Source organism: Rhinatrema bivittatum, chromosome 7, assembly GCF_901001135.1.
Source record: "Rhinatrema bivittatum chromosome 7, aRhiBiv1.1, whole genome shotgun sequence".
NCBI lineage: Eukaryota > Metazoa > Chordata > Amphibia > Gymnophiona > Rhinatrematidae > Rhinatrema > Rhinatrema bivittatum.
Genome location: NC_042621.1, coordinates 191,043,890 through 191,070,230, shown reverse-complemented (window position 1 = coordinate 191,070,230; position 26,341 = coordinate 191,043,890). Strand labels below are relative to the sequence as shown.

The window sequence follows — 26,341 nt, the reverse complement described above, 5'->3', positions numbered from 1 at the left end:
TCACCGTGCCTGCCCCAAGCCTGCCGCACTCCTTTAAGGCACAGGTAAAAATGCACATGCTTTCATTTAGCATACGTCTTTTTACCTGCATTCCCGAGGGGCAGCTTTCAAACAGCATTTTGACATGGATATTATGGGGCCAATGCAATAAAGAATGCCTAGCCTAGCGCATAGGTTTACCCATGGTTGGATGCGCGTTTTGCACGTATTAGAATAATACCCAATGCAATAAGGGTATTAGTGTGTCTAAAACACGCATCTGAACACATAGCTAATAGCGCCCATCACATGTAAATGCCACATAGATGAGGCTATTAGCTATTTCCCCCCCCCCCCCACCTCCGATGCAAAAAATTGCCGGGTGCCCGACACGCACTTTTTAACACAGCAAATTTTACGGTAGTCGTGGTGCTGGAGTAAAGTCTTGCCATGCAGCAAGGACTCAACTAAAAAAGAAAAAAATACTGCTTTTCTGTGGTTCCTCCTACTTAATATTGTGGTGGTTCTAAGATCTACCTCTTGCAATGACTAAAAATTATTTAAAAAATGAAAGGCTTGAAGACGGAAAAAAAAAACTTTTTGGGTGCACAATATACAGGCTCCAGGCCGTGTATATTGTGAGGGTATATTGTGCCGGTAAATTATCTGTGGCGGGATAAAACAGATGCTTGTATTGATCATCTGTTTTCTTAACCCGCACACAGCCACGTCTCCTGGGCACCCAATGCTATGGAGCGCTAGGGACGCACAATTTATCCCTAGCACGTCCCTTTTAGCGCGGCAGCTCATTAGAATATTACATAGTGCGGCCAGGAGAGGTGGATGTGCGCACGTTGAAAAAACGGGCGCCCGGTTTAGACACATTTGTACACGCATGATATGGCATCAGCCCCTGTATGTTTATTTACTTGTAGAAAAACTTCTCAACATTTCTCTCCTCCTGTGTATTTGCGATTTACTAAGCTTTTTTTCCCCCAAAGAAAGAGAATAGAAAAAAATCTTAGCAAATTCGGCCCTTTGTTTGATACTCATTCAGAATTGTTTGGTTACAAAGATTAAGATTCTGATATCTTCCGCTGTTCTTCACTCAGAGGCTGTACAATGCCTTGGGCACTCCCACCATCTTTTCTTCTTTGTAGGGGTAGAACGCACCATGTCCCTTTTCCATTGGTTAGATCCTAAATGGAGCGGGTTTAAGTACTTGCTATCTCACATTGTTTTCTCTTCTTTTAGAGTCACACACAGTGGAATGATGCTCCTGCAGTTGCCGGATCAGCAGCAGCCAGAGCTGTTACAGAGGCCACCAAGACCCCATCACCTGCAATAGCGGTGGTCAGAGAGACTAGAAGGGGCCCGGTCACATCCCATCCCTCCTATCCTTCTCTCAGCATGACAGAAAGCTCCAGAGGGTGTCACTTTAATTCTATACATTTACAGTTCTGTAAATAAAAGTTATATTCTTCTTGGTTTTCTGGTGTTTATTATCACTTCCTGTATGTTGTTTTATGCTGCAAAAATGTGTGCAGTGGAAGATCTGAATGTGGATTTATAACTGCTAATGCTGTGCATGTGATTTGAGGAATGGGGATGTGTGAATAAGGGGGAAATTGTTTTCAAGCCATTTACCCAGGTGAATGGCAATATGCCTGGGTAAACTGGACTATTTTTAAATTGCCTTCACTCAGTCTGGATCTACATGATGCATGTACTTTTAGATGGTTAAAGGGAGGTATTCCTAGGGATGGGGAGAAGACTAGATGGATGGGGAAGCAATACATATCAGTTTGATTTTCAGTTCTACACATGTTGTTTTCCAACAGATTTTTGCCTGCAGAAAAATCAGATGCAAAGTTCTGCAGGTACTTTGTTCTGTAGACAATTTTCAAAGGAACACTACCTGCAGATTAAATCTGAAAATTAGCTTCAAAGTACCCATGGACTGTACAGCTATGAAAGCTTTCTGAAAATCGCTTCAAGTGGGCAGTGGGTTGTATTTAGGGATGATCATTTCCAGTTTTTATTTTATTTTGCCTGGAAATTTCAATGTTAAAACAGAAAAGAAATTAGTGGAAAAATAACTTTTCCATTGATTTTACTCCTCTATGTTATATCAAAGTCATTTTTACACTGACTTCTTTGTTATAGCATTGAAACTGGAAACAAAGGTCCCTAGTTGTATGCTAAAGATGTGACCACATATAGTAATTCTATCTAGTGTTATGGATAGTGTAGGTAGATTATGCTTGCTAATATGGATGAACATTATGCCAAAACTGTGTATATATTTTTTTCTTTTCACCTCAGTCCTAGAAATACAGCGATGCATAGATATATGGTATATGTATGAGTAGCTGAGAGCTATTGATGTGTCAGTGTCTGTACAGGAAAAGTGTGAGTTTGTGAAGTATAACGGAATGAGTTTGACAGAGAAAGGTGTAAGGACATAACTATAAGAGATGGTATGCATGTTGTTGATGAGATTCTAGCCTTTAGGTTATGCCAGTGTGTGAATCCTGGCAGAATATGTTGCACTGACCCGTTAAAAGTGGTTTTTACAACAATGTGACTCAGCAGAAGTGCTATCAGTGATTTGCTGCTGACAAAAGTGCAGCCAAAGACCTAGATCACTCTGTTCTATTTAAATCCAGTGTAACTGCCCTGTGTCTTCAATGACTTTATGAAGAGAGAATAACTCCTTCCTCTTCTTTCACTGACTAGAAAGAGAGGCAACCCCTCCATGAAACTCTGAGCCTTTGCTTCACCTTAAGGATGGCTGGAGAAATAACCGTGACAGGCACCGAGTTCCAAAACGCAAAACTCTTAACTTTATTATTGGGAATAAACCAGCCAGCATAACTAGTTACTAGAGATGTGCATTCGTTTTTGCTGAATTGGAAAATTGCAACGAAATTGTCCAATTCGGCATGTTTCAGGGAGCCCGAAAAAAATCAGGATTTTCCTGTTTTTTCGCAAAAATTCGTTTTTCCGATTAGTGCGCACTAACGGGAGTCAGTGCGCGCTAACTCCTCATAGTGCGCGCTGTCCTGTTAGTGCGCACTAACAAAAACTAACAAAAAGTAACAAAAACTAACAAAATCTAACGGAGTTAGCGCGCACTAACGGGGAGTTAGCGCGCACTAACTGGGAGTTAGCGCGCACTAACTAAAAATCGATTTTTCGCGAAAAAAAAGACCCGAACCGAAAAAAACCGACATTTTCCATGGCGGCCGAAAAACGAAGAACGACACGAACACAAAAAACTATGCACATCTCTACTAGTTACAGGGCTGAGAAGCATGATTACAAAAGAGCACTGACTAAATCAGAATTTGTGGGTGTCACAACAGTCAGCATTAAACAGAATATACCTCATAGCAGGATATCGAAAAGTACCCACTTCCTTTCCTAGACCAACCTGGAAGGTTGATATACCCAAATCATATCTCACATCACAAAGGAAGCAACTTGTTTGTTTTAGTCTTTTCAGGTTGTCTGCTAGGTATAGCTTTTAATATTTGTGGCATTGTAGTCTGTAATTAATTATGCAGGCCCCAGATGAGTTATTTATATGAGTTAGTTTTGACGATAATTTTATATGTATTTGTTTTAAGTCTTATGTTCTGATCCTGGTTTTAATGCATTTTTTGTTTTTGTTTTTTTTTTTTTGTATTATTCTCTGATTTTATCTCAATTTTATTTTATGAATGTTTTATTGTAAATAGTCCTGGGTCCTTGTAGTGGCAATATATATACAATCTCTGCCCTGCTGACTTGAGAAAACAACTGGGGGGGGGGAGGGGGAGTAAAATATAGTCTATATGAGATTGTGTGGCATGGGCCTGTGAGAGATGGGTATAGTCCCTGTCTGTAGGATGGTCGCCGCATTTCAAAAAAGATATAGTTGCGATGGAGAAGGTACAGAGAAGGGCAACCAAAATGATAAAGGGGATGGAACAGCTCCCCTGTGAGGAAAGGCTGAAGAGGTTAGGGCTGCTCAGCTTGGAGAAGAGACGGCTGAGGGGGATATGATAGAGGTCTTTAAGATCATGAGAGGTCTTGAACGAGTAGATGTGACTCGGTTATTTACACGTTCGAATAATAGAAGGACTAGGGGGTATTCCATGAAGTTAGCAAGTAGCACATTTAAGACTAATCGGAGAAAATTCTTTTTCACTCAACACACAATAAAGCTCTGGAATTTGTTGCCAGAGGATGTGGTTAGTGCAGTTAGTGTATCTGGGTTCAAAAAAGGTTTGGATAAGTTCTTGGAGGAGAAGTCCATTAACGGTTATTAATCAAGTTTACTTAGGGAATAGCCACTGCTATTAATTGCATCAGTAGCATGGGATCTTCTTAGTGTTTGGGTAATTGCCAGGTTCTGGTAGCCTGGTTTGGCCTCTGTTGGAAACAGGATGCTGGACTTGATGGACCCTTGGTCTGACCCAGCATGGCAATTTCTTATGTTCTTATGATAAATAAAATAAATATATATATACCTTAGCAAGGACTGCTGGGGCCATGTACCTCTCTTTCTACATAGCCGTATCAAAACTTTCATCCAGTGCGGTCCAAATGCATAGTAGGTATGCTTGATCTACTCACTTATCCTCAGACTTCTACTCTTCCTGGTCCTCCAGTGCAGGTTTCCCAGATAGTTGCACCTCCTGAACCCTCTCGCTAGTGCAAAGCCTAGAAAGATCCTCCCCCTCCAGAACCTCTGTGCCTTCTGGGAGCTGGAAGTCCTCCTCCTATTCTAATTTATTTTATATACTGGATCTCCTTTCCAGGTTTTCTTTACAGCCCGCCTTCTTGTATTCACCAGGGGAATACAAAGGTCAATATTCAAAAGCCATTTAGATGGAGAACTCACAAGGCATATTCATCTACTCATCCAGCTAAATTATAACTGAATAACTACTTATCTGATTATAATGTAACCCTATAAAAAAGGGGTGTTTCAGGGGCGTTCTAGAGAGAGGCTGAGATATCTGGCTAACATAGCCGAATATTGAGTATATCTGGCTAGGTTAGCCACATAACTTTAGACCTGCTGCAGAGCAGGTCTAAAGTTATGTGGCCTCATGTGACCAGATAAGGTGCTACTTAACCGGATATCTTGAAAAGATATCTGGCTATGTAACACTGTCATCACCTAAAAAATTAAAGGAAAAATAAGCGGCCCGATCCCCTCCCTCCAACCCCCCCCCCCCCCCAAAAGCATAATAGAAGTCAGCCCGTGTATTCTCAACCCCCCTACCCCCCACCCCCTAAACTGAATTGCCCAGTATTGTGGATGAGGCCCACCCTGATTTTAACATGAAAACCAGAGCAGCCTGCTGCCGATACCTTTTTTAAATGAGCTGGGAGTGAGGGACCCTCTACTCTGCTTCCGGCACCTCCAGCATTGCTCTGATAGAGGCAGCGCTGGAAGCGTAAGCTTACATTTAAGTTTCTCCTGCTGAATATATGGGACAAGTTATCTGGCTAAGTTTATCTGGATGACTTGTCCACTAACTGACCTACTGAATATGGTCCTCATATTGCTCATCACAATATATTCAAGTCTGAGGACTCCAGTAGGAAAATAAATGGTAAATATGCATTTGAGTGAATAGGTGTTTGTGGGTATATATGTGGATAACATGGAGAGTATTTAACACTTGTCTATGGTAGCTGCTTCTCTTTTACTCTCAATATCATTTTTCAACTGTGAAAAATATTTTTTTTGCCAAATATCTCCTGAATATCTACTTTTGCAACAGTTGCTATTGGGGTTTTCCCCCCAATATTAACCCTCTAGTAGCCAAAAGGAACATGGGTGACTTGAGCCACTTGTTAGCAAGATAGAAGAAGTCCATATTGTCTGCAGACCTTGAAAGTATTGTTGCATATTTTTACCTTCATATAAAAGAGGAAGAATAAGGTAGACATATTTTAGTGATAGACTGAAAACTGAATTGTCTGAGTGCTACTTGTGTATTTTATCAAGAAATACCTGAGTAACAGGTTACATCTGCAGCTGTTATTTAGAATCAAGATACTTAACCCCTCTCCAGCTGGTAAAGTGGTTCCTGGAGGTTTTGAGTAATGTGTAAACCTTTACCTCTGCATTCAGTAATGTCTATGTTAATTACCCTTGTAACTATGTAAGGGCAATCAAATAAGTAAAATGGCATTGTTTTAGAGTTTAATAAAAATTTGCAAAAGTTTAATAATCCTTGAAACATGTAAATGAGATATCTGTGGTATCAATCCCCCTACTTACCTTTTTCCATGAAACATATATAACACATCCAGTATGGTAGCAATAATGATTGGTCAAAAAACAGCTTAATAGTAAAAACACTGAGAGAGAGTTTGAGGTAGGAATAACTCTTCCTTCTAGTGGTAAAAAAACAAACAACTAACCAGTTTTAAGATAAATAAACATTCTAATCTATTAGATGTTTTCAGTGCTATAAACAATTTCATTTCTATAATTTCAAAATGTACAAACATTTTTTTTTTTTTTTTTTTTTTTTTGCAAAAAGGAGGTAAGGAAACATGAATTGCTGAAAAACTAAGACTGGGTCTTGTGTTAACATTGGGTTAGTTCAGCAATAGAATAATCCTTAAAACAGGGAAGCCGTTTACTACATCTGACATTGTAAATTTTAGATGTAAACACTGTGTGGTAGTTCATCCTTTTATATGCTATAATTATATATTCTAAAGAGAACAAAATACTGCAGTTGATTCCTTTGACAGTAGCATTTGCCTCAGGTATCTAGTTATGGAATGGACCATCTGTTTAGTTCATCTGTTCCTGGCTGTGAAGTTCTGGCTGTGACTAAACGTGGTCTTGTCTTGCAGGTGGTACTGTGAAGGCAAAGAGCTTGAAAATTCACCTGACATTCAGGTAATCCAGTCAGGAAATCTACATTCACTAATCATTTCAGAGGCTTTTGAAGAGGATACAGGACGCTATTCTTGCTTTGCTTCAAACATCTATGGGACAGATTCAACTTCTGCTGAAATATATATAGAAGGTAAGACTGGAAAACTCACCCAGTATTACAAATCATAAGACTGTATAAGTTATTAGAGGTATTACTAACACTGTATTCATTATTGTAAGCTTTATTAGTGTAAACTCAACCTGGGCTCTATTTAAGGTGATAAAGCACACACTCAGTACTGAAGCTTAGTCCTGGATTGCAGATCCTCCCTGGGGGAAAGTATAAATCTCCATAGCCCTGGGCATATGATGTTCCTCTGAGTGCCAATAACGAAGCTGCAGACTGTGATGGTTTTCCAACATAGAAGTTTACTAAAGAAAAAGTTTAACATGAATAGATGGCATTGGATACAAATCTCTTAGATAACCTTAGATAATCTCCATAATTACAATTTAAAAGCAGTAAAGCTATTAATCTGTGATGCTTAATCTATCCCTCAGGGCCCTTTCTAAATCCTCAGGGTGGAATATGAAGATGCCCTGTGCAAATTGGAAATGTATGGATTTATTTTATTGTAAACCACCTAGGCGTTTTGATACGTGGTATAGAAATATTGAAAATAAATAAAAAGGGTCCTCCTGTCCCCTCAGGAAGTCCCCTGTAATACCTGGGATCCACTGCTTGCTCTTGAACTGTCCCGTTTTTTCCTTTCTTTCTCATGTGTACCTTGTGGGTACCTTCTTAGCTGTTTGCTGTTAGTGAGCACCAGGGTGGTGACTCAACTCCTCCTCTCACCTCCCAGCTGAGTATCCACTCCTTCTTCCGCTAATTGCCAAATTGGCAACAGAATCCCTTAGGCTGAGGGACATCTGAATGACTTGTGAAAAATTAAAACCTCACACCTCTCTCTCTCTTTCTCAGATAGGAATGGTGAATAAAATCTTTCCTCCAACAAATATCACAAACTGCATAGGCCATTCAATTTATCAACCACTGGATATGAGTTGAAAACAAACTGAGGCTTTGGGCCTGTACTACACAAATTTAAGGAACTGAAAGAAACAACGCCTATTTTCTCAAATCTAAATTTAAAAACTCCACACAGAAACTAGGAAATCACTTGTTTATATGGAAAGAGGAATAAACCATTGCAGCAACCTCTAGTAGGGGTGCTATGGCAGATAAGGTACACACCTCTGCGTTACACTGCCTGACCTAGACACTAGGCCACATTCCTTAGGGAGCCAAATGGGGCTCTACATTGCTATTAATCACATACAGAAAACACAGTGGAGGAAATACTGAGATATATGGTACAGTGCATAACAAGTTAATATCGCTAGGCAGCTGCATACTAGTTAGTCAATAAAATACAACAAAAGTAAATGATAACAGAACTTTATGGAAGGAAAACTATAATGTGCTATATTATTGTGTCAGTATGGAGAATGATAACAAAGGTTTAGTCAGAGCTCAAGCAGTGGTGTACCCACCTGGGAACTTTTGACTTTGTGTCACCTTGAGAGTGTTGCGGATTAGTGGAAAGAAGCAGGAGATAGAAGGGGCTCCACAGCAACAGCATGTCCCAGAATTTCTCACATACACATGTGCCCCCCCCCCCCCCCCCATGAGTTAGCCACTAAATGTTCCAGTAACCCACAAATCATCTTGCAGGAATACCACATTTCAGCTCCTCCACTGGAGGCTGCCTGAGTGGGTGGACCTTGTCTATAAACAGGAGCTAGGAGAGAAGTAGGTGTGGTGTTTGAGTTGAGACTTTGTAGAGAGAGGAGTTCAGTTAGAGTGAACTTTTAGTAAGGCCTACATTCTTCACTTAATATATTTTTAGAGGTTACTCTTTCCTGTGTACTCCCTGAAAGTTGGATACACCTCAGGTTAGATAAAGATATTTTTTTTTTTTTTTAGAAATTTTAACTTCTTTACAAATTGTCTTTGCTGGGTTTGCAGCCTGATGCTCCTGGTGAAGGCTTTTCCCCAGGTCCAGAGGCCAGGTCATTGAAGATCTGCCAGTACCCTTCTAGAACAGAGAAGAGCTGCAGGGACAGTGTCATCTTAGAAGGTTTTGGACATTTTAGTAAAAGCATTCTCTTATGTTGAGAGGAGGTATTTTTGTCACCCCCTCCTTTCATTTGGAGATTGGGCAATGTGCTTGATCTTTGTCAGTCAAGACCTTTCCTTCTGAGAGGTCAAATAAAGCAAAAAAAGGAGAAAGACGAGCAGATTTGAATATCCTCCACAGGATCTTCCCCTGGGACACAGGTGCAGGCTGGGAGCCATTCCAGATGAACTGGTGGACTCAGGTAGGACTGCATGTTTCTAACAGGGACCCTGTGCAGACTAGGATTACCCTAGAGACTGGCCTCTCACACACTCAGTGAAGGAGTTAGCACTCACCCAGGAACCTGACTCAGCAGATGTAAACAAAGCACGAGATACATCCAGCTGTACATTCCGCTATTTATTCAAGTTGGACATTGATTACATTTTTAAACAATCAGTAAACTATTTTATTTTAAACACCCAGCTTTGTGTCCTGATCCATTTTGTCCCAGCCAAGCAGCATTACAGCACCAATCCAGATAAACATATACACACACATAAAAGGATTCACTTCACTGCCTGGGCCGCAAACAATAGCTTCCCGCCATTTAAAGGACTCACCCCTGGTGGATAACCAGCAGAAGAGGATAAGCAGCAAGGAAGACAGCCCCAGCTATAGAAATTGTTTTTGTGTGCCCTCGGAAAAAATGTGCCCCTCCAAAGAAAAGGGTTACATACACACACATTAACACACTCACATGTTCACTCTCACACTCTTTCACACACATACAAGCAGTCATTCTCACATATACATAATCTTACACACATGCCTGCTCACTCACAGGTCAATACAGTAAAGTGCGGCCGCGGTTACCCTGCTCCTAACCCGCTTTCTACCCACTTTTCGGCCACGTTAGTCCAATCCGCGATACACTATCCCCTTTAACCTACTCTTACTGCATCCTTAAATCCCCGGGTAACTCCTTCCGCCCGTGGCATGTATATTACATGTAAATGATCGAATTAGCTATTCCCTCCCATACAGTAACGCGCGCCCCGACTATCGCTTTTTTACCCTGCCGTTTTGCCGAGCGTTTAACCTGCTAACTTACCGCCTACCCTTACCCCTGCGTTAGAGGCAGGGGTAAGGGTAGGCGGCAAACTTTCCCCCAGCCCCCGCTCACCTGCCCTGGCCGCGTCCATGGGTGCTGGTCTCTGGGGCAGCCCCAGTCCTCTCCCCTCCTCCCGAAGCAACGAAAGAGGAAAAAAGCGAAAAAGCGAAAAAAAAAAGTTGCAAGAGAGAGAGGGGAGAGAGGACGGGCAATCCTACGCTCGGGATTGCCAGTCCTCTCTCCCCTCCTCCCGAAGCAAGGCGTGAAAAGCAGCCTTGCTTCGGGAGGAGGGGAGAGAGGACTGGCAGTGTAAAGCAACGAAGTGACTTACTTTTTTTGCAGCCCCCCTCCGGAGACGGTCATCGGCGAAGACGGACCGCGGCTCCCCTGCCTCCAGCTGCCCGCGAAGATGGACGCCTGCATGGGCGAAAGCGGCCCCTGTGCGTTCAATTGGGCCGCTCAAGGCGTGACGTCACAACTTGAGCGGTACGGCATGTGACGTCACGTCTTGAGCGGCCCAATTGCACGCACAGGGGCCGCTTTCGCCCGTGCGATGCATCCATCTTCGCGATGCTTCCTCTCTCCCCTCTCTCTCTTGCTACTTTTTTTTTTTTCGCTTTTTCGCTTTTTTCCGCTTTCGTTGCTTGCTTTGGGAGGAGGGGAGAGAGGACTGGCAATCCTGAGCATAGGAGAACCGTCCACTTCCTGGTACCTGTCATTTCAAATGTCATTTGAAATGACAGATACCAGCGTGTCCGTGAAGCGTTAGGCCAGCGCACCCAGGATACTGTATAGCGCTCTATACAGTAAAATGGGTTGCGCGGGCCTAGCGCTTCACGGAAGCTTCTTAGACGCAGCTTGCATTTGCAAGCTATTTACATACAGTATCGAGCGGTAGGTGAGCTGGACTGTGCGTGCGGCAACCGCGGGTGCGCCCAGCACTAACGCAGCTCTTTCTACCGCTCCTTACTGTATCGGCCTGTCAGTTCTCTCCATCTTCTACACACATGCCCACACTCTCACTTCTCTCTCTCTTCCACACACTCACACACACACACACACACACACACACACACACACAATTTCTTCCTCACACCCATCCCCATGCTTGCTTCAACTCTCATTTCTCTCTCTCTCTCTCCCACCCATCCACTACCTTATTCACACACATTCTGTCTCCTCACCCCAAACCACCAATGACAATAGCCTTCTCTTCCAAGGTGGACAGATCTCCTTCAACTTTTACCCCTGTGTGGGTCCACTGGATCTCCTTCTCGTTCTTTCTGTTGCGAAGGTCCACATTTCTCCTCCTTGTGGCAATATAGCCTGATGGTTCTCTTCCTTCTTTGGACGCACAGGGCCCATGCTCCTCCTCCATGCACATGCATGTCCCAACTATCTTTTACTCCTAATCCAGGGTCCAGGCTCCTCTGTTTTGAGCATATATGTGCATGTGGACCGACATATCTCTTTCTTCCATCCATGCAGGCCTGATGGGTCTCCTGCCAGCCACACTCACAAGTGACTTTTTCTTTCAGGGCCTGTTTCTACAGCAGAACCGAGAGTTTTCTGAAGTTGACCCAGAGACCCAGCAATTCCTTTAGAATTCTGGAGTCTCCGGGCCAAATCCAGAGAGTTCCCAGGTATGGTGGTGTATCCAGAAATTATATTTTTACAGAGTCTGAGGTTAACATGGATAGGCACTAGGTAAACAGGTGTAAGTATGCTAGTTATACATTTATCCACAAACTTCCCTCTCCTCCCCCCCAGCAGGCTCTCTTAATCATCACCCTTTATCCCTATGATGTGAGAAAGAGACTGGCAGAGGAGGGGCATTGAGAGAGAGAGAGAGAGAGAGAGAGAGAGAGAGAGAAACTGCTGTGATAGGGAAGGGCATGGAGAATGTGTGTATCTCTCTCAAGTCTACCTCCCCTACATCCCCAGTAGTCTTTCTCAAGCCTTAGTCTCCCCCATCTCCTGTCCTCAATGCCACACTCAACCTGTCCCCAGCAGTCTCTCTCCCTCTCAAACTGCCTCCTTTTCTACTTGTCTCTTAATTGAACATGCTACAAAGTTCTCCCAGAAGCGTAGCTAGCTACTTAACAAGGTCAGAGCCCGTACCAAGAGGCCCCCACCAAAATTTTGATCCTGTAAAAACATATTGTTGGACATCATATTTTTATAATTAAAATTTTAAATGAATATTCAAATTCATTCCACTGTCAAACACAATGAAGTAATACAAAACCCTACAAAAAATCACATGGCACCTACAAAGCAAACCTTTTGTTGATTTAAGGTTCTGATTGTCTAATTTATGTTTTTATTGTTATTGCTGAGTCAATAATTTGATTTTGTATGGTTTTTATTGTAAATCGCTTAGGCCTTCATGTGTTAGGCGATTAATACATTTTAAATAAATACAAATACAAATAAACCATTACAGAACTAATTCCCAATCAAAAACCAATTAGAAAGAATTATGTAAATGGAATACTTGACTGTCTGTCTATCCATCTAGGAATTGTCAACATGGGATTACTCCTGTCTCAACTCTGAGAGTTGAATAAAAAGTGTGCTTGCATTTGGATGAATCAGTCCTGTGGCTGGAGTGGAAGGCATAAATGGAGTATCTATAGTGTCCCCTTTTCCTGCAATCTTTAAATATCAAATATCAAATATATTTTTCTTTTATTCTGATGATCTGCTTTTACAATAGTTGATATACATATATATATATATATATATATATATATATATATATATATATTAGAAATGTGATTCGGCCAAACCTTTCGTTCAGCCTTCGTTATCGGCCCGCCATAGGAAATTTCGTCTTCCTGCGGTTCGGGCCGATTTTAAATCAGTTGCCCCCGAAACGATATCCGAAACCCGCCTGACCCTTCCAATTTAATTAATTAGAACTGGGTTGTAAAAAAACCCAAAAAAATCCCAAACCCACCCCAACCCTTCAAATTTAATTAATTGCCTAGCCATGAGCAGGTGCTTACCTCCACGGCAGGAGCCGCTGACGTCATCAACGCTCTGCAGCCCAGAGGGGCCTTCATCCCCGGTCTCGCCACAGCAGGGAGCCGCCCGCAGCTGCCTTCCCGTGGCTGGACACTACCGTCAACATCGGGGCGTCCCGGAGGCCCAGCTCCTGCTCCTCCACATTGCAGCAGCGATGCCGCTGTCCAGGGTCCTGCTTCCTGTTCCTGTCCCTCCTAAGGCGTGAGGCCGTGCCTCTCTTCCTTACTTAAAGGGCCAGTGCAGGTGTGGCCCTCCTCAGACTCCTCCCCAGGCGTTTCCTGCAGAGCCCTACAAAAGGGCTCAGACTTCATTCACTCCTTGCCTTGGTAAGGAGCTAGTCCTCCTGGGAGCTTCTCCTCTTTGGACTTTTCTGCATCCTGCTCCTGCCTGGCATCTTCATTCCTGATCATCTCCTGATGTCAGAGTCCTGATGTCCGAGTCTTGATGTCCAAGTTCTGATGTCCCAGGTCCTGAGCAACCCGTGCCTCCGGAAGTTCCTTGATTTTAAAGCCTGAGTTCCGGATTCCAAGTTCCATGTTTTAATTCAGAGATTGTGCCTGTTCCGACTCTGGAGGATACAAGGGGTACACCTCGTTCCTGGTCTGTGTGTGTCCAGAACTTGCCCGCTCCTCTCGTGGTCCGCGACCAGCTGCCCAGCTGTGTAGTGTGTGTAGAGGACAGTGTGGTCCGCAATCAGTCTACGGGCTGTGTAGGGCACCTGAGGGACCTTGCTCGCCATGTCTTGTCTTCTCGTCTTCAGTTTCAGTCTCTCCCAGATGAGGTTCCGTCTCACCGCAAGGGCACACCCCACTTGTTCCACAATGGGGAGCGCCCCCTAGTGCTCCCGCCTTCAGATTCAGAACAGTTTGCCAAGGCCATGTGCCCGGTGGGACTGTCCTTGTCCCGGGTCTTGTCCTTGACTTTGTGTTTGACCCAAGAATTTTTTTTGGAATTTTTTTGTTTTTCTTTCTATGACTCGCTGGAGGTGCCAGCATTCCTGGAGAATCTTCTTGACCAGCTGCCTGGAGTCCATGTCCCACAGGAGGCGCCTGCATCCAGACTTTCTTCTCCTCAGCGTTGCCAGGTTGGGTTCCTGTTGTTTGTTCTGCTGTTTCTTGTTCTGCTGTTCTTTGTTCTGTTGTTTGTTCCGTTGTTGTGTTCCTTTCTCCGTTGTTGTGTTCCTTGCTCCATTGTTGTGTTTCTTGTTCCATTGTTGTTTTCCTTGCTTCTTTCTATGTTCCCTTTCTTGTTTCTGTGTTCCGTGCTTGTTTTCTTTCTTCCTCGTTGTTCCTGTGTCCTTTGTTCCTCATTGTTCCAGTGTTTCTTCCTACGACCTGCAGGAGGCACCTGCACTTTTCTCCAGTTCCAGATGCTTTGCCTGGTTTTCCGACCTCCCGAAGGAGGGGAGTGGACCCCCTTGAGGGGGGGTACTGTTGCGCTCCTGCTCGCGGGCCTAGCCACGAGCAGGCGCTTACCTCCATGGTGGGAGCTGCCGACGTCATCGCAGTTCTGTGGCCCGGAGGGGCCTTCATCCCCGGTCTCGCCGTGGATGGGAGCCACCGCCAGCTGCCTTCCCGGGGCTGGACCGTCGACATCGGAGCCTGCCCAGAGGCCCAGCTCCTGCTCCTCCACGTTGCGGCACAGACGCCGCTGTCCAGGGTCCTGCTTCCTGTTCCTGTCCCTCCTAAGGCACAAGGCCGCACCTCTCTTCCTTACTTAAAGGGCCAGTGCAGGTGTGGCCCTCCTCAGACTCCTCCCCAAGTGTTTCTGTGGAGCCCTACAAAAGGGCTCAGACTTCATTCACTCCTTGCCTTGGCAAGGAGCTAGTCCTCCTGGGAGCTTCTCCTCTTTGGACTTCTCTGCATCCAGCTCCTGTCTGGCATCTTCGTTCCTGATCATCTCCTGATGTCCAAGTCCTGATGTTCCAGGTCCTGAGCAACCCGTACCTTCGGAGGTACCTTGATTTTAAAGCCCGAGTTCCGGATTCTAAGTTCCATGTTTTAAGTCAGAGACTGTTCCTGTTCTGACTCTGGAGGATCCAAGGGGTACTCCTCATTCCTGGCCTGTGTTGTGTCCAGAGCTTGCCCGCTCCTCTCGTGGTCCATGACCAGCTGCCCGGCTGTGTAGGGCGTGTAGAGGACAGTGTGGTCCGTGATCAGCCTACAGGCTGTGTAAGGCACCTGAGGGACCTTGCATGCCACGTCTTGTCTTCTCATCTTCAGTTCCAGTCTTTCCCAGATGAGTTTCCGTCTCACTGCAAGGGCATTCCACAATGGGGAGCGCCTCCTAGCGCTCCCTCCTTCGGATCCAGAACATTTTGTAAACTTATTAAGAATTTGATATCAGAAAATAGTGCTCAAAATCCACAGTCTCCTGCCTGTAATGGGCTACAGACTGTATCTTAGATAAGCATCTAGGATCACGTCATCTACCAGTTCAAAACTGACAGTTCTTAATTATTTAAATTATCTTTAATGTTCATTTTGCAAACATCATGCCTCTTATTAAAATTCAAGTTCCAAAAAATGTACTTATCTGATACAAAGTAGATTTTATCGGAGTTAGCAACTCTTGAAGTAATGAGGCAAGTGGCCACATAAGTGCTTCATGCAAATCAAGGCCCATCGTTGGCAATATTTCAGCACTCTCCAGCACCTTCCTCAGGTATCCACAATACAAAACTGTAACAATTTTAGTTGTGCACCTTTTCTGCGTGCATTTGCATTCAGAAAATAAATAGTTCCAAAGCAAAATATAAATTGAGCCTTCCTCCAGATAATGACTTTTATCCTTTGTGACTGTGCAGAATGCCTAATTGATGACAACATTAAGGGGTAAATGTTTAAATCCTTAAAATAATTTTTTAAGCCTTTTAAAACTTCTATTTTGTTTTAGGTGCTTCTTCCTCTGAATCTGAAGGTGACCAGAAAGAAGAAATGTCTCAGTAAGTAATGGAAGTCCTTTGTGTTGGTCTTGGGGGGAGGGTATGTGCCAGAAGGCCCTTGTGTTGGTCTTCATGGAGACAGGGGTTGAGGTACTAGGGCAGTGATGGCTAACCTTTTGAGCTCAGTGTGTCAAAATTCATAAAAAAAACCGAGCATAACTCGGGTGGTGTGTCACTTCTAGAAAAATCCATAATTGTGATATTTGTAGCTCTAATTAATAACAAGTTATAATTTTAATATATGTACTGTATTTATTAATAAAGCAAAAACAAATAATTCTTTACCTTGCCTGCTTAGTGACTTTTTTGTTGCTGAATTTCGTCGGCTAAATCTTCAATTAAAACACTCTCTCCCCCTCCACCCCCCACCCCCCCTCCCACACAAACTCTTACTCCCCTGGATTTTCTCATACACACTCATGCTCTCACACTCACTGGCTCCCTCACCTACACACAAACACATACACCCAGGCAGGCTCCCAGTCATTTTCACACCACTCCCGCTCCATCCTCCAGGCAGGCACCAATTCATTCTCACACACACAGACCCCCAGGCAGGCACCAATTCATTCTCACACACACAGACCCCCAGGCAGGCACCAATTCATTCTCACACACACAGACCCCCAGGCAGGCACCTATGCATTCACACACATACACCCCCAGGCAGAGTCCCATTCATTCACATGCACACATTAAAGGCAGACCCCCCTCTCTTTTGCCAGCAACTTCGGAACCTCTCTCATTCCTCTGCTGCCACTGTCACTGCTGCCACATGACTATTGGGGATGTTACTATTCTCTTGCACATTCCCAAAGATTACATGTGCCAGTCACTAAAAATATATATATTTTTTTTAACCTTTGCTGTCTGATCTTAGTTTTCTAATTGATTTGTCACAGGCTTTTTTTTTTTTCCACCTTCCCTTTCTTATTTTTTCCACCTTCCCTTTCTTTTTTTTTTTTTTTTTGCCAATTCCTTTTATATTGTCTTTTTTCTGTTTCTTTTCTCTCCATCTTCTTCCCTCAAACACACAGTCAGGTTCTCATTCTCACATGCATTTCTCTCTCACACACACACACACACACACAGCTCTCACTGGCCCATGCTCTCTCTCATACAATCATTCATACACACAGGCTCTCACTGGCACATGCTCTCTCTCATACAATCATTCATACACACAGGCTCTCACTGGCACATGCTCTCTCTCATACAGTCATTCATGCACACAGGCTCTCACTGGCACATGCTGTCTAACTCTCACACACACAAGCTCTCTCTCACTCCCACATGCTGTCTTGCTCAAGCACATGCAGTCTCTGCAAACATTCAGGTCCTCACTCTCACACACAATCTCTCAACTCATGTCATACACGCGCACACACACAGACCCTCAGCCTCTCTCTCACCTCTGGGCCTCCTCTTCGCGGGTCGCGCAGGATGGGCTCTGCAGCGGCCCTGCTACCGGGCTTCTTCCTCTTCTCGGGCCGCTGCGATTTGAGATTCGCGGCGGCCCGTAAGTGCAAGCGATGCTCCTCTTCTGCACGCACTGATGCTTCACCTCCTTCCTGCCCACGCGGCTCCGGCAACGTTTACTTCCGGGGCCGCACAGGCAGGAAGGAGGAGGAGCATCAGCGCGTTCAACACGATCTTTTTGTTTGGGCTGTGGTGACATGAGCCTCACCATGGCCCTGCCTATCTGCCTGTCGCTGCGCCGCATGCGCCTCCCTGCGCCCTGGGGCATTGGGGGGGCTGGAGGGATACTAAAAATCTAAAAAACTAATTTTATAGGGTTGGCACAGCCGATTAAAAAAAAAAAAAAAATCGATAGTCCCAAAACGCTACGCGTGTCAGCAAAAACGGCTCGGCGTGTCACCTCTGACACGCGTGTCATAGGTTAGCCATCACTGTACTAGGGTCTGAGAACCTTGTTGTTGTCAAGGGAGGAAGGAGAACAGAAACCCCCAGTATTGGGGCCCCCTCCTCCCTGAGCTTGGCTCGCAACAGCCAGCGTTAACTGGTCACATTACACAGGCTGGTTTTTGCTGACTACAAGGCACAATGCAAAACATGGCAGTATTCAAATGGGGGCATTCACTTAAACCTGGCCATTCTAAGACAACTGCATTCTGAATCTGTAGCTCATTACTTTTGTACATCCCAGGTTAAAGCAGGATATAGCATCCATATTAGAACTGGCAGGTAACACTCATTACTTGCTGATTCCAATGCGGGGGAGTATATAGAACCTCTAAGTAATTATAGTTTGACAGAATGTTCAGCTTGGTTCCAAATAATCTGCTTAGAACACAGGACATTGAATCCCTGTTCCACATGATTAAATGTTAGGGATGTTTCAGCTAGGAGTACCGAGTTCCAAAAGATCAATAGAATGATGCTTTTCTGGCAGTAGGTGTATCCCATTTTGTATAGGATGCTTATCATCCATTAATGCCCTGTTTGGGTTAAAGTTACCCAGCTTTATTTTGAGACTTAAGTTCCTTCAGCCATGGCAGAAAACAATAAACACCTGGGGCTCTGTTTGAACAGATTCTCCTATACCAGACCAGATGTACACTTTCAAATCTATAGGGGAAATAGAAAGCTTAGTATTTCTTTGCCCATTGTGTCTAAGGAAAAAATGTTTTGGGTTTTTTGGTTTTGTTTTTTTAGAAAATAGAGTTTCTCCATCTCCAGGTAATAAATAATTGGTTAAATATAATTGCTCTTTGTTATGATGTAAAAACAGTTAAAATGTGTGAAAATGAATAAATAGCAAATACAGAAAGAGACCTGTATACACAGTTAACAAGGATCACTTTAGCAACTGATAAATCCTTGCAAAACTAGAAAGAAAGACATGGATTTTTAAAATAAAAGATATAAATTGGTTCAGATCGCCCAGTCTATACTGGATGTGCCATGGAGAGGTGGTTCACTGGGGAGGGAGGGAAGATAGCTGCTGTTACTGTGACTTCCCCTACTGGTCCATGATCAGTGCTGAGGCTGTACCTCCGAGGAAGCAGCCCTCCCTCCAGCTCTTGGACTAGTGAGGGTCCACTAGCCACTCGGGCATGCCATCTGGGGAAAGGGAATCAAATATGGGGAAAAGGGATAAAAAAAACTGAGGAGGTAATTTTCAAAGGGGTTAAGTGCAATTTTCAAAAGCCATTTCCTCCAGTAAAGTGCGCCTACATTAGTAAATCCTATGGACAAGTCAATGGCAAATATTGAAGCAATTTTCAAAAGCCCATTAACTCAAGTAAAGTGCATTTACTCGTGTAAACCCCAGTTTTAAGCGTGTAAATGCTTTTTAAAATCAGGCCCTTAGGGTTTAAAAGGGAGAACATTGTTTTTTTTAAATAAAGGTATACAATGTTCACTCTGCCCTGCCTTTCTACTTGCAAATCTCTTTTCTTGCTTCCTTTCCCCAAGTCCCCCACTCTTCTGCAGTTTTCTCATTCTCCCTCCTCTTGTTGCTTTTCTGTTCTGGTCCTTCCCCTCTGATGATGAGGTTCATCTCTGTAATCCACAGAGATGACCTGTTCTAAGTTCATGTCATTATTACATTATTGGCAGTGGTCATTTTCTAAAAAAAAAAATAAATAAATGTACTGGGTCAGATCCAGAAGCAGACTCCACCTTCCACATTTTCCAAATGGTGATTATAGCGAACTGTCTATAATCACCACTTATGATTGGTGAACTGTAATAAATCCATAAGCTTCCATAATCACAGAGGCAGGTCTGGCTATATAGTGTATACAATACTCCATATCCAACTCTATTTGATAATATATTTTTAATATCTTTCCCATACATTTCTATATTTAGGTTTCTGTTAAAACATATGAAATTTATTCTAAATGGGAAAAAATATAGAAAACCACAGGATTTATAAGTCTTAGAAAAAAAAAAGCATACTGAACAAGTTAACTGGTATTTAATCCTCTAGTTGCTCATATCTTTTTGCTTGTACAGGGTAGAAAAACCTCCCTCTGATGTGGCTGCATCATCCCTCCCTTCTAGTACTTCAACTATCCATCAAGATTCGCATCAAGTACAGCCTACCGTGGGCCAGCATTCAACACTAGCATCTCTTGAGCAGGTAGAAGGATCTACTCTTTTTAAATGAAAATCTTAATTATATCAGAATCCTTAGCCAAAGCAAAATTTCTGTAAAAACACATTCCCGTCTAGTAAAACAACTCAAACTGGCCCTCAACGTGGCAACCAGGAACTTATGTTGTTGAATAGATCAGATCTCTGGGATGAAGTCATCTAGCAGTTGCTTCAGCACTTCTCAAAAGAGTGACCCAAATCATCCTTCTGCCCATGATCTGGACCTAGGAGAACTCGTCTGTGTAGACACAGGTACAGTCTCTTCCAAAGCCAGTAGAATTAACTAAAGGGAGTTAAGCTTGACTGACTTGAGTGTGCACCTCATTGAGAACATATGTGTAATATTTTCCTTCTGTGATGGTGAGGATGGTCCAGGTATGCATGTCTTGAAAGAAAGGGACGTCCTTCTAGATATTTCACTTGGATGCAGCTCCATCACTGCTCTCTACATTAAAGGTGGGGGTGGAAGGGAAATAGAACCAAGAGCTAAGAGAAACAGATAAGTATGAGAGAGAAAATTTGCGGGGCAGACTAGATGGGCCATTTGGTCTCCTTCTGCCGTCATTTCTATGTTTCTATGTTTCTATGTTTAGGGGATATCCTATGATTCAAGGGAAATAACCGTCTTGATGGTAAAAGCAGCTAGGAAATTAGGGAGTTGAGTGAGCTTTAAAATACATACTGCTTGCACTCTCTCTCTCTTTTTCTATCTGAAGATTCTCTAGTACCAACTGGCAGATGGGATTTTTGCAGAGATAAACAGTCCACTTTGAATCAGAGGAGATGGATGATATGGATTTAACCATCCTGCATTTAGGCAGGGAGTTGCATATTCCCAAAACAGATGGCCTCATGAAAATTTAAATGAACCTGAAATTTAGGCATATATGGCTTAATTTTAAAAACATTGCATGGAAATTGGGGCGGGGGGGGGGGTGATTTTGTAACATCATGTATAAGTTAGCCAGCAAATATGCGCATAAGATACACCAGTTTTCAAAGTGGACCTATATGCATATGTCAGCTTTGAAAATTATCCCAGGAAAACTACACACACACACACACAAATCCACCTGCTGTTCGGAGCACACAGTTTTGAAGAGATGAGTGCAAATAAAAAAGGATACATGTAAGTCCTAACCGTACCCAAACTCTACCCCCTGAAATGCTTCTCCCCTATTCTTGCAAAAGTACATATATAGAGTGTGTATGCATGTGATATTATGCACGGATTGGTCGCACAGTTTTTTAAAGGGCCATTTCTCTAGGTAAAGCACTTCTTTGCACATTAGCATCAGCATTTTAACTCAGCAGAGGAGCCAGGTATGCAATATTCAGACCTGTTCCAGCCACTGATGGCAGCTATTTAGGGGTGGCTGGGAAGCCCCACCTACTTCTCTGCTCAGACCCTGCCCAGGAGACGTCACTGCTACTAGCAACCTTTCGTGCACATTATACTGATGCTGCTGCCATTGGTGACTGTCTAAGGGGCAAGCCAAGGGCATCTCCCCTTTGCAAACCCCTTGGTGAAATTCTGAGTGAAAGTTTTAGTAAAATTGGATTTTACAGTTATAGATATAAGCACAAGCGCACCTGGGTAGGTTTCATTGATTAAAGAATAATTGCTTCTAAAGTGTTGAGTGTGTGAGACTGGGAGAGGGGACCAGTACATGCTTGAGGAATGCTATTGCCACAGTTTGGGATGGGGAGAAGGAGGTGGGGGAGGCCTGGGAAACAGAAACAACCAAAAGTGCTCCTAGGTTCACTTAATAAAGAGTGTGATAGAACAAGTAATTGTTCTGGGTGTCTGATTGCAGGCCAATGGTCAATAAGATCTTTGTGACTTATGACTGGCTTGTGGACTCCCAAGTTGATAGTTTGTTTTGTTTATTTGAGACATGGGTTCAGCCTGGGGATACAGTTAATTTTTCCAGGGCTTGTCTGGACAGGTTTTCATTTTTTCATAAAGATCAAAAAGATAGGAAGGGATGGGAATTGGGATTACTGTATCATATTACCCTGGACCTGGAATTAATAGAGCAGAGGCAAATGGATACCTTTGAGGAACTGACCGTGAAGTTGATTGATGAATCTCTCTGAATTTTGTATTGGTATATCGGATCCCAAATCCTAATGGCAGTACCTTCTTAAGGGTTAGATGGTGTGATGGCTGGACTTTCTGTAATTAAGAACAACTGGATTTATTGGGGGATTAGGTAGGGTAATTTTTCACTCGCCCACATACCAGTATAGTTCGTGTGTACACTGCACATGCAGACTTTACTGATGATTTTTAAAGTGAACTTACATGTATAAATTTACTTTGAAAATCATCGATTAATTGACAGACTACACACATGAATAACCTTGTACAAACTTTCACTTGCTCCGAGCAAAGCATAACTTGTGAGTGATATCTTACGTGTATGGTTTTAAAAATCAAAAACTATGTGCATGAGTGCTGACTCTGTCCCAGCCTTGCCAAGTCCCCCCCTGCCCCTTTCCAGAATGCCTCTGCTCAGTGAATAAAGTACATACAAAACTGAGTTATGTGTGTATTTTTATATGCACAGGTTACCATAAGCAGATGCAAGGAGAGAAGTATTTGTAACCCCTGGGCGGGATAGAACCCTGTTGCTGACCCTAAAGGCACACAGAATTAAAATAGGCCTTATCTGCAACCAGTTCTTCACAGATAGCTTTTCACTTCTGAGGTCCAGGGCTCCCTCTGGCGAGAAGCATAGATTCATGGCCCTTTTGTATTAACCCAAAGTACACAGCCCTTTTCCCAGTCTCTAACATAACCGATAATCTCCACAGTCTATAGCAGCAATAATAACACTGAGAAGTAATATGGTTTCCGACTTCTTTACTGAAAGTTGATAAATTGAATAAATAATCTTTATAGCACTTAGATTTAAAATAAAGTTGATGAGCAGTAATGAAGAAGAAAGATGAATAAATTTGTGACCTCACTTTTCTAGTAAACTCTCTGAATTTATGGAAGCCAATTCCTTAACTACTGATCTCCTTCTCCTTTCAATTACTCAGATTTGACAAAAATATAATCCTGCTTCCAACTCCAGAATTTATATCAGTCTTCTCCCTAATGTAGAATGGTTAGAATTTAGTCCAAAGTATTAATCAGAACACAGGAAGTCCCAATTTTCATACTTTTCCTGTAGTCTTCTTAAGTATGTTAGATCTTCTTCTGAAAGCACAGTGGGCATTCTCAAGTGCAGCACACTTGAGTCAGTAGAAAAAATAACTCATACACAATATCTTCAGCTCCTTCCCTCTGGTAATGTACAGGGATCCATTCCTCTCTGATAAAACCTCAACTCTTCAGGCTCTTCCTAGGTGAAAGATACCTTCTTCTTAGGTGAAAGACACCTTCTTTCCCAATGAATTGAAAACTGAGTACCCAGATCCAAAAGGAACAAAAAATTAACTTGGACTCAAAAGAGAAAAAAATAAAATAATAGACAGGAAGGGTGGTAAAACGTCCTTGTCTCCCAAAATGAGAGGATAGTTACTGAAAGAAAAACTCAAAAATGAAACGCCTAGGCATTGGATCACTGACTACTCTATCCACTGGATGCCAGATAGAGAGCAGCAGAATCTTTCCTACCCTCTGATCTAACCTTACACAGAGACTCCCCAAATCCTCTTTGAAGGCTCTCACAGGGAAGGTTTCCAAAAATAGATCAAACAAAAGACTGATCCCACAAGGATAACTCAGAAGAATCCTGCAAACTAAGGGGGTTATTTTTCAAAGCATTATGGCATGCGAAAAGGGCCTTTTTGCATGCGATATAATGCAAATTAGGGGAAGGGGAGCAGTCGGGGGAGGAGGGGGAGGAGTCGGCTGCGGCACCAAGAAACATTTTCGCCGGCAGTAGAACGGCGAATAGCTACACCTTTTACGGTGTTGCTATTCGCTGCGAAAGGTTGCAGCCGGACCCACCGCGGCCGGCGAAATCACACCACAGCGGTGCAAACGACTGCGGCCTTTCACAGGCCTGCCCCTCCCTTCACACCCTCACACCCTTTTTCACGGGATTCATCATTCCATGAGGAATGATTAATCCTGCCCTAAGTTAGGAATAATAATTAACAAAAGGCAGGGACATCCTGCCTTCTGAAGGATTAATCAAAATCCAACTAGGTATTCAAACAGAAATCCACTAACTAAAAATCCAGGTAAGAATCCAACTAAAAATCCACACCCTAAGATGTTGGCAGGGGTTTATATATTGCTAGAGTACACTATCTCCTGTTCCCTCTTGGGGGCGTCAAATCCATACCTCTCTTCACTAAATCTCTCTCTCTCTGAACCTCTCCAACAAGATAATGCATTCTTTCTGGTAAGGAAACCTGATGGGTGTTGGTCCTTCTCATTATTTAGGTCATACTTTGGATTTAGCTTTTATTCCAGGTGTGTTCATTACAAATGTTATGCAGGCTGAGTTCTATCCAGCATTATGGAGTGATCGCTCCATAGTTCAGTTGGAACTTTGTTATAAGCACATAAAATGTTCAATGTAAACCGCTAAATGAAGCGATAGTTACGGTTCCTTAGCGATAGTTATGGTTCCTTGTAAACCGGGGTGATATGTATACTATACAGGAACCCCGGTATATAAATTCTTTAATTAAATAAATAAATAAATAAATAAATAAATAAGCAAGCATGTTAGGAGATCCAGGGAAGTGGAGGCAATGAGGAGGTTAATTAAAGTGTGCTTAATTTAGAAAGGTGTCTTCAGAGGAGTGGTCCATTGCTTATTGTAAGTTTAGGCTGGATTTCTCAGATCCATCATTTCATCTGGAAGTAGGTACCTGGGATCTGGCAAAGGTTTCTATACTAGAAGAGGTGGTGTTGCTGAAAACCTATAATGTTTATCCAGGTAAGAGTAAAAGCTGTATCCTAGTGGTCTTCAATTATTAAAACAATAACTCCATCAGTTAGAGAAGATGTAGTGGAGAGATAAGATAGATGGTAAGAAGAGATAATGTCAGATGCATCTGAGGAAATATAAGGAGATGAATTGAGAAGCAAAATAGGGTTATACTGGTAGGAATTTGGCAATGGCAGATTGTTTACTCAGGATGCTGTTTAAGATTGTATGCCATCTGAGTGCAGATATAGATTGTGAAGTGGATGTGAAGCTTTCCTCTTTGTGTTCTGAATTTGCACACTATTTTTCTTCCAAGATTTCAAAGATCCAGGAATATTTCATGCAGAGTAGTTGAGGATTGAGGAGAAATAATCAGAAGGCTGGGGTTGAGGCTGACCAAATATTGGGTGTTTGTCCATTAGGTTTCTCGAGGTGCTTGAGGACCTATGATCACCTATGGTATTATGGGAAGGGGATCTATGTGTGGAGAGGGAAGATTTGGTTGGAATTTTTTAGAAGGAGTGAAAGGGGACATGATAGAAGTTTATATAATCATGAGTAGAATAGAACATGTACATAAAGGATGTGCTAGAGATGTGGACCCTTGTGTGATGGTGCAGTTGACACAGCTAGGCAGGCAAGTCCATACGGCCCACACTGACCACTGGCAGATGTAACCCAAATGAGACTGACTGGAGCTTCACATATACCACCATCATTCCCGCAGGTTGAGCTCATGGTTTGGATGGCTGGTAGAACTTAGGATGGTCCCTGCAGTAATGGTCAGAGATAAAGTCCAAGTCCAGGTCCAGGTGAGAGTCAGGGCAGGCAGCAGACAGTGGAATCCAGTAAACAAACCAAGGTCATGGCAGGCAGCAGACAGCAGGTTCCAGTAGATGAACCAAAGTTGGGGCAGGCAGCAGACAATGGAATCCAGTAAACAAGTCAAGGTCGGGGCAGGCAGCAGACAGTGGGATCCAGTAAATGAATCAAGGTCGTGTCAGGCAGCAGGCAAACAAGGCTAAGTCCAAAACAAGGGATCGGAATAAGATCAAGCCAAGTTCAAATCAGGAAGTCAAGTTAGGGGAAACAGGGCAAGACAAAGAAAGCAAGAACAGACTAACACAAAGGGCTGGGCCAGGAAGGGCAAACAGACCAAGACACAGAACCAAAACAGGAGGAGGAACAACACCAGAAGACAAGGAACCAGGAATATGGGTAAACAACGCA

At 43.2% G+C, this 26,341-nt stretch overlaps 1 protein-coding gene across 8 annotated transcripts in view; it reads left to right on the top strand.

The window, feature by feature from the left end:
* The window catches only part of MYPN (myopalladin), a 389,049-nt gene that overhangs the window by 224,168 nt on the left and 138,540 nt on the right, over positions 1–26,341 (top strand). For all 8 annotated transcript variants that reach the window (XM_029609689.1, XM_029609690.1, XM_029609692.1 and 5 more), the window contains 3 exons: positions 6,853–7,028; positions 16,037–16,085; positions 20,070–20,196. In XM_029609689.1, coding sequence (XP_029465549.1) covers positions 6,853–7,028; positions 16,037–16,085; positions 20,070–20,196 — 352 coding nt within the window. The remainder of the gene's footprint in view (positions 1–6,852; positions 7,029–16,036; positions 16,086–20,069; positions 20,197–26,341) is intronic.